This window comes from Propithecus coquereli, unplaced genomic scaffold (assembly GCF_000956105.1).
Source record: "Propithecus coquereli isolate 6110/MARCELLA unplaced genomic scaffold, Pcoq_1.0 Scaffold256, whole genome shotgun sequence".
NCBI classification, from domain to species: Eukaryota; Metazoa; Chordata; class Mammalia; order Primates; family Indriidae; genus Propithecus; species Propithecus coquereli.
In genome coordinates this window covers 1,518,679-1,527,381 of record NW_012148130.1, presented here as the reverse complement: position 1 = coordinate 1,527,381, position 8,703 = coordinate 1,518,679, and the positions used below count along the sequence as shown (strand labels likewise).

The 8,703-nt window shown below is 61.4% G+C and overlaps 1 protein-coding gene across 1 annotated transcript in view; it reads left to right on the top strand.

Moving 5' to 3' along the window:
- Positions 1–4,260, top strand: part of EXOC3L4 (exocyst complex component 3-like 4) — an 8,891-nt gene extending 4,631 nt beyond the window's left edge. Inside the window, exons 7-11 of the mRNA XM_012647049.1 lie at positions 1,206–1,324; positions 1,724–1,843; positions 1,942–2,094; positions 2,652–2,773; positions 3,820–4,260. Coding sequence (XP_012502503.1) covers positions 1,206–1,324; positions 1,724–1,843; positions 1,942–2,094; positions 2,652–2,773; positions 3,820–4,012 — 707 coding nt within the window. The 3' untranslated portion in view covers positions 4,013–4,260. The remainder of the gene's footprint in view (positions 1–1,205; positions 1,325–1,723; positions 1,844–1,941; positions 2,095–2,651; positions 2,774–3,819) is intronic.
- The last annotated feature ends 4,443 nt before the right edge of the window (positions 4,261–8,703 follow it).

The window sequence follows — 8,703 nt, the reverse complement described above, 5'->3', positions numbered from 1 at the left end:
ATCTTCACCCCGGCCAGGCTTCTTCCTTTTTGGGGACACCCCTCCCCTGGGAAGCCCTCCCTGACACCGCACCCTGGGCTATCCTGGGCGTGGGGTCCGGGTCCCTCTGACCTCAGAAGGTAGAAGCCCTCCCCGTGGGCGGGCAGTGGCCTTTGGCCTTCGGCGCCCTCAAGCCGGGGCCAAGCCTCAGTGTCTGCCCCCCACCTCCCACTGCAGACGCACCGGCGGCGAAGGTGGCCGGCGGCAGGGCACAGACTCTGGGCTACCCTGTCTGGGTTCAGATGCCGGCCCTGCCACTTGCCGGCTGAGTGCCCTGGGACAGATCACTTCACTTCTTGCCTCTTTCCTCAGCTGTGCAGTGGGATCAGAGCACCCGCTCCCTAGCGCTGTGTGGGGACTCAGTTCCTACCTGCTGCTTGTGAGCACCCGTTGTGCCCGGCGCTGTGCCGGCCTTACCTGCGCGATGCGTTTATCCCAAGCGCAGTGTTCCCATGCACAGATGGGAAAGTGGAGGTCTAGAAAGGAAGTGCCCCTGTCCACAGTCATGCAGCCAGTAAGTGGTAACGCGGGGACTTGGGCCAGGCTTGCCTGAGTCCAAAGCATGACCGTGACAGGGCAGTGCTTCTCTAACACTCTCTTGTGCCTAGTCTGTGCCAGGCCTGTCCTCGGCACTGGGGACCCTGGGGTCTCAGCCCCAGGGAGCATTCTTTGTCCCTTGGTAGGCAGCTTCTGGCCCAACCCCTGATGGAACTTCAGCCTGCCCTGCTGTGTCCCCTGGCTGTGGGGACTGAGCATAGCCTTATCCTCAGTTTCCCCAGTAGTGAAATAGGGACATTGTCACTTTCAGGGGGGCAGTTATGAGGCTGAATGAAGGGTCTGTTCCAGGGATGGCTAGTTGCACTGTCCATCACCAGAAGGGAGGGAAAGTTTGTCCTAGAGCTGCCAGAGAGGAACTCTGCCATGGAGCTGGGCAACCGCCACTCCACTGATCTATCCCTCTATGATTGGCTCCTGGAGCTTTGGTGCCGTCCTCTCATTTGTCTCTGCTCCCAGGGCTACTACACTGTGCAGCCCCAGGGGCTGCCCTTCACGTTATAGTCTAAATGAACAGAGCTGGTGTGGCCCACAGCCTGCATGGCTATGTGCCGGCCTTGTTCCCCAGCCTGCTCCCCCTTGCCCACCTCATCACCTGTCCTGGCCCCTTCCCAGGACCAGTCTTTTGGCCAGGTTCCCCGGAACCCTAGAGGAGTTGGAGAAACCCCTGGTGGCTGCCACCTGCAGCTTCCAGAAGCACCTGCTTCAGGGCTTGCAGCGTGACATTCAGGTGAATGGGATGGGCCCTCTCTCCCCACTTTCCGTGCCCAGTAGGTGCCCCCCATTCCCTGGAGCCTGGGGACCCAGGTCACAGCGTTTATTAACCCCAGAGGCCATTGTAGGGCTGTGTGTGTTGGGGAGTGGGCAGTCGGGGGTGTGTGTGTTGGGGGGCAGACAGGGCACCCGGATGAGTTCCACTGAGCAGGGACGGCTGGGAAACGCCAACCTCTCACTTCAGTCTCCACCTCCGCTAGGAAAGGCCTAGTGACACAATCAGTAGCTAGGAGACGGGGTGGCACCTGGGAACCCGGTAGGGAAGGGAGTCAGGGGTGGTGCACTGGGCTTTGCAGGAAGGGCGGGGTGGGTAGGGAGAATGCATTTGAAGACTCCTACTCCCCTGTGTCCCCAGCCGCTCTTCAGGGTTGTATGCACCAAGGGTTGGCTGGCACAGGACACACTTCGTCCCCTCATGGACAAGGTGGTGGCCTTTGCTCACCATCTAGAGCATGTGGCCCAGCCGTGGGCTCAGGTACTGCAAGGGGGAGGGCCTGGCAGGGGTGTGCCCGGGGCTGGGGCCGTGGACCCTGGCCCTGACCCTGACTCTGACCCTGACCCTCTGGCGCCCAGGAGACTCTGCAGGAGGTGCACCGTTATGTGGTCCGCGAGTACCTGGCGCAGGCGCTGAGGCCTCGGGAGCGGTTCCGGGGTGTCGAGCGTGTGAACGGCTCCCAGAAGATGAGCCTCGATGCCCAAGCAATCGGGGACACCTTCCAGGGCTTGGTAGGAGCAGCGTCTGACTGCCCCGCGGCGCTCGCCTCCACGCGGTGAAGCGCCCTCCTAGTCTCATTTCTACTGGGTCCCGGAGACTCAGGGAGTGGCAGTCGCCAGGTCCTAGCGGGGAGGGCTTCTGGCGGAGCAGTTCTCCGCACTGCGTGTTGGGCTGGAGAGGGGCTGGGCGTCCTGGCCCGGTTGGGGTGGGACCAGGTGCGGAGGCGGCACTTTGCACATAGTTTGTCGGGGGCGGGGGGGGGGTCTGAGGGTCGCGGCCCTAGCCAATGGGCAGGGCTTGTGGGGCCGTCTCCCCACCTCGCACCCGGAGCCCTTCTAGCTGAGGCGCCCAGCACCCCTACACACATCCCTCATCTGGTCTGCTGGTCCCCCAGGCCAGACGTGGCGAGCAGAGATGACTACTGTGTGCCCGGGCGGGACCGTCCTGCTGTCCGGGAGGCGGGCGCTGCAGCGGGGCTGACCGGTGCACTGATGGGGGCTGGAGGCAGGGGCGGCAAGAAGGCTCCTGGGAGAGGTGGCCCGCCCCGCACACATCTCTGTCTCCACAGGGCTCTGAGGCCACCTGGCTGGACCAAGCCATCTCGTGTGTGGCCGAGATTCTGGGCGAGACTTACAAAGACGACATCAGGAGGCACCTGGAGACGCTCATCCAGAGCTACCCCGACATCAGGTTCGTCTGCACCTACTGCCCGGCTAGGTCCTAGGTCCGGACAGGGAGCTGGGGGCCTAGGGGTCTGGCATTCGTGCCTTCTGAAGAGTCCCAGTGGCTGTGGGTGGGCCGGTGTTGAGGGCCGGGAGGAGCGAGCTTGTTTTGGGGCTGAGGCTGCACATACCTGTGTTCGCATGAGCCCAAGGACAGCATGGGGAGGGGGCCTGGAGCGGGGAGGGGAGGGAAGTGGAGCTCGGCCATCCTGGTTGCAGGGGAGGCTAAGGAGGGACATGCCTCCTGCCCTGGAATCCGAGGGCAGAGGCACGACCCCCCATGAGAAGAAAGCTTTCTCCGGAAGCGCGGAGATGCTGAGATTTGGCCAGGCAGAAGGAGGCTTCGATGGGGGTATGTTGGGGGGACGATGAGTCATCTGAAGCCCTTGGAAATCCCAGCTCAGATCTCTCCACGGCGTTGGAGATTCCAGGATGGGGCGTGCACAGAAAGCCCCTGGTCCAGCCCCTTCCCTGGTCATGCCATGTGGGGTGGGAGGGAGAAATTCCCTGCCCCCCAGCCCAGTTGGCCTCCCAGGCTTTGGGTCACAGGGACCCAAAGCCTGGGAGCCCTGAGGTTCCCCTCCGGGCCGCTCTGGGCTCCCCAGCCCAGCGCAGGTCCACTCTCCCCGGCTCCTGGGACAACACCGTACTCAGCTTGGTGCTGGGGCTGGGAGGCCGTGACTCCCGCAGCCGCCCTCCCCCAGCCATATTGCCCCTCCCTCACTCCACCGCCATTTCTTGAGCCCGTCCCCTGGTGGCCCTCTCCTCTCCGTAGGCTCTGTCCCCTGCCGGGCGTGCCCCTCCTCTGTCCCTCCAAGGTGCCCTTGCAGGCTCAGCCACCGTGCACCCCAGGTCGGTGCTGCCACTTCCTCTGTCAGTCTCAGCCCCTCTGACCCGGCTGCAGGAATGCTCAGTGACTCATACTTCCTCCCAGCCCAGGGGTTCCCCTCATCCTGGGCCTGGGGGTGTCACGGAGGTGCTGGGTCTGTAGCCAGGGCCTGTGTGTCTCTGCAGGCGGGATCACATCCTGGCCATTCTGGCCCTGCGCAGACTGGGCCGCCGGCGGAACCACAGCCTCCTGCAGCATGCCCAAGACCTGCTGAGGGCGGCGGCCAAGGCTGCGAGCTCGGGGGCCACTGGGGACCGCGTACTCTTTGAGGAGATTGAGGTGCCCACCTCCGTGGACGTGCTAATCACCTGCATCTAGGGCTCTCTGATCTGAGAGGGGCTGTCCTCAGGTGGGGGGCTGTGGTAGCCCAGAGCTAGGAGCCCAGGGAGTCACTGTCAGCCCTGCCCCCAACTCTGAAGCCTGCAGTTGGGGAATTTTTGTCCTCAGCCAAGCAGGCTGCTTAGCCACAAGGAACAGCAATGACAAAGGCATTTCAGGCATTTGTGGGGGAGTACTTGGGGACAGCGGAGTTTCCCTTCAATACTGCCCACTGGGGAGGGCCTCCCTGCCTGCCTAACTGTCCAGCACCATCTCCCAGTCTGAAAGGGAAGAGTATTTAAAAATAAATGTGAATTAGAATGGCGCTTCCTTAAGGAGGGGACAGGGCCAAGCTGGCTGGGAATGGGAGGTCCGGGTCCCCTTACACCAAAGGGCTGGAAGGCCCTGTAGTGACTCCATTTGGTGGATGGCCCTTTCTACCCATTGAACTGGTGGGAAGACTGAGGCAGGCCAGAGCTGGGAAGGCCCATACCGTGGCTGCAGAGCAAAACAGGCCTCCACCATGGGTTCCTGGGTCCATTGGTCTCATGTGCTCCCGGGCAGGCCCCAGGCCTCTGGGGGACAAGAGAGACCAAGGCTTGTTCTGCAGCTTAGAGTATTTGGGTTAGATAGGGGAGGGACTTCCCAGCAGTGAAAGTTGTCCCCCATGGAGCCTGTGTATGTGGGCATGATCCTGCAGGTCTCAGCCAGGGAGGCGGCTGGCGGCTCCAGTGTGCACCTGTAGCACCCACCCCCCCACGGGAAGCTGGCGCTGAGATTTGGCTGTAGCCTGTGGGCGAGGCTGCTGGGAAACTCATTTGCATTGGCAGCCTTGGGCTGCAATCGGAGATGGGAGATTTACAGGGAGAAGCTGGGACAGGTGGCAATAGCTGCCCCACCCCCACCCCTCCTTCGCTGGCCGCCACCGTCTCTGGGCCTTGGCAGGTGGGCCAGGGTTCCAAGAGCCTAACAAAGTTGGGTCTCCTGAGGACAGGGCAAGGGTGCTGAGAGGCTGTGGTGCCAGGCAAGTGGGGGACATGTCTCTCTCAGCTCCCTCTGGGCCCCCGCCCTGCATGGTGGACAGCCAGGGGGCAGTGCCCGGGCAGGTCTGCCCCACTCCCTGCACCAGGGCTGGAGCGCAGAGCCGGGTCTGAGTCTTGGTGGGGCCTTGGGGCAAGGGGCTCAGTGCCCAGGGGTTATTTGTCTCCACTGGGAGCAGGTGCCACGGGCAGCGCACCCTGCCCCCCATGGGTGCGCCAGGGCTGGAGGCCAGGGGCGGGGGGCGGGCGAGGGAGTATCCAGATCTCCCCGGGCGGGGCAGGAATGAGGAAGTGGGGAGGTTGGGGTTCCCAGGCTCCAAGGCGGGGTGGGGGCAGGGTGTGTGTGACGCTGACACCCGTGAGCAGTCCTTGTGCCAGTGTTACGGTGGGGGCTGGCAGAGGATGGGCGGCACTGCTTCACCCCAGGCCCCGGCACAGCAGCCTGGCATCCTCCCAGCGAGGGGTGCAGGTGCATCTGAGGGGCATCTCTTTTCCTAGGGGAGGGGTCCAAGGGAGGGGCAGGTGACTGACAGGCCAGCCTGTCCCCTGCTTGACCCCACGTCACCCCAAGGGCCATCAGTGTCTTGATCTGGTTTGGTCCTGGCCTGGTTCTCCCCAGGGAGCCCGTGCTGCCCCTTCCCCACCTTTCAGCCCGAGGCCCTTCCCTGAGCCCCTGCACCCCCCACCCCGGCCCTGGCCCCGACCAGCTTGGCCCTGCCTGCGCCCCTCTGCTGGAGGGTCCTGGGGCTGCGCTTCCAAGGGGGGTTATGGGGATGGGGAGGGGCTTCTGTCCTGGCCCTGCCACTTTCCAGCTGTGAGACCACTGGCAAGTTCCTTTACCTCTCTGTGCCTCAGTTTTTCCAGCTGTGAAGTGGGGGTGCTGTCAGTGCCTCCCAGGCTGGGGACAGTGAAGTGACCCCATGTTCCCAGGGGCCCAGCCACCATGGTCTGCGAGAAAAAGCCCAGAAGACCCTGGGTGCAGGGGTGGGGGCGCCGAGTGTCCAGCAGGACCTGAAGGGGTGGAGGTGGCCGGTTGCCGGGGATTTGGGCTTGGACCCAGGCCCGTCTTCCTGAGGATTTCTAGGCCCGGAGACAGGAAGTCAGGGTTTTCCTGGCAGGAACTGTGTGCACATGTGCACTCATGTCTCCGCGCAAGGAGGGCGAGTGTGCACCCACGCGTGTACTCCTGAGAGCCCGGCATGCCTGGGGGCTGGGGCCGCCTCCCAGGCCAGGTGGGGCCGAGCAGGAGGCTGGATGGCAGCTCCTACGAGGGTGCAGCAGGGAGGCTGGGGACAGAGGGTGGGCCAAGACCACAGGACCTGGCCCAGAGCCCTGGCCTCTGGCCACTGGGCCCCCAGGGGTGGACCTCGCCCACCCGCACTGCCTACCAGATCCCACGAGGCCTTGCGAAGAGCCCAGAGTGTTTCCTTGGCCATGCTGTTGTCCAGGCTACGCATGCTGGGGGTGGGGGTGTCTGGCTCTCAGAGAGCTGCTTCTGGACTTGCTGGCTGGGTCTGGCTGGAGGTGTGTGTGTGTGTTCATGAGCTGGGTTAGCCCCTGTCAGCACCCCCAGCACAGGGGGCCCTTGCCCAGCCTCCTTGCTCCTCTCTTGGAGCAGGATAGCCGGGGACCATCCTGTTTGCCCCTCAGGCTCGGATCCCAGCCCTGCCAGCTGTTCTCTGGTCCCAGCCTCTGCCTGTCCAGCTCTCCCCTGCCGTGGGACCCACTGCTCCTCCCTCTTCAGGGCTCAGTATTGCTTCCCCCAATGCCACCTGTTTCCTGGGGCTCCTTCATGTACTAGGAGTTGCCTCTGGTCTCTGTCCCTGAGCCTGGCATCCTTGAGACCGGGCCTGCTCTGAGAATCTTCTAGGGCTCCAGCCCAGGTGCAGCTGGGAGGGCAGTGAGGAGGCGCAGATGGCCCACGTGCCCAGGGCAGGTGCTCAGGTCTGCAGAGGTGATGAACTGTGTGTGCGAGTGGCCCAAGGACAGCATGTGCTGCAGGAGGAGGGGACTTGGGTGTCCACCCTAGCTCAGGCTGAGGCCTAGCAGCCCTCTGTGGCCATCGCTCCCTCCTGGTCTCCTGGTGCCCGGGCCCAGCCCCTGCCAGAGCGCGTCGCACTGGAAAAACGCACAAGGCCAAGCCACAGAGGACTGCATCCAAGTGTCTGCTCTGTCCTCCTCTGGCTGGTGACCTGGGCTTAGTCTTGTGACGCAGGAGAGAATGCCCAGTAGAGAGGGAGCCTGGGGGTCAATGGGACTGTTCGCAGAGGTCCTGGCACGAAGGGCGTACTGTGAGTGGCAGTCAGTGTGTCACCTTCATGCCTGCATAGCCTCTCCCTCTTCCTTCCTCGCCTGGTGACCCCGGCCCCTTCCTTCCTGGCCCCCGTGCTCAGCAGGCCCCTGTACGTCGGGGCAGCACCCTCGGCGGCTGGAAGGTGGCTCCGTAGGGCTCCTCACCACTGCCACATGGGGAGGGGAGGCTGCAGGGCCCCCAGGTCCCCCCCTGTGCCCAGTCTTCTTCCTTCCTTTGGGAACTGCAGCAGGCTACAGAGGCCTGCCTGCGGGGAGGTAGCTAAGCTCCCAGCAAAAAACCGGGTCCCTTTGGTAGAGTTGCAAGGGATAAGAAAATAATAGAGAAAAATGGAAAATAAAAGAAATAAAAGAATACACAGAGACAAAGATATAGTTTTATAAGTTTATGAAGGTTATAGGGAAAGTGGAATCTCAGGGGGCCTAGACCTTCTCCGTGGGTCTCAAAAAGCCCCGAATGAGGTCTTACGTGGTAACTTTAGGGAATAGTGATTAATTGCCAGGGGTAACAGATTTACATAACAGCAGGTAGTTCCCCTCAGCTTAACAGATTTTCAAAAGGCTTCTACAGATTCTTTAACTAATTCTATCTACGTGAGCAAATGGTTACAAAATCTTTCAAAGATTGGCCAGGCGCAGTGGCTCACGCCTATAATCCTAGCACTCTGGGAGGCCGAGGTGGGTGGATTGCTCAAGGTCAGGAGTTTGAGACCAGCCTGAGCAAGAGCAAGACCCCGTCTCTACTAAAATTAGAAAAGAAATTATCTGGACAGCTAAAAATATATATATAGAAAAAATTAGCCGGGCATGGTGGCGCATGCCTACAGTCCCAGCTGCTTGGGAGGCTGAGGCAGGAGGATCGCTTGAGCCCAGGAGTCTGAGGTTGCTGTGAGCTAGGCTGACGCCACGGCACTCTAGCCAGGGCAACAGAGTGAGACTCTGTCTCAAAAAAAAAAAAAAAAAAAATCTACGTTCCAAGGTAAATTTATCACTTAACAGAGGGGTCAAACAGAGATACGTTGGCTCCATATTTATTAGGTTATTATGAATGGAGACAGGTAGTCTGGAGTGTTCAAACAAGAGCTTTACTTCTAGCCATTCGGGCAGCTATCTGTTCTGGGGGGCACTCCATTGTCAGCTCTCAGCCTGTAGTTTTTAACAGATTCACTTCACTTTACAAAGCAAATCCAAACCTTTAGGTCTGAGAAACACGGCGCCTTGTGGAATACAATAGCCGCTACTGTCTTTCAGAGATGCCCTTCCGAGTGTAACAGCATTTGAAATGCAAACCAGCACGGTCACGTATTCCTTCAGGGCAAAGCTCTGCAAAACTCCTAAGAC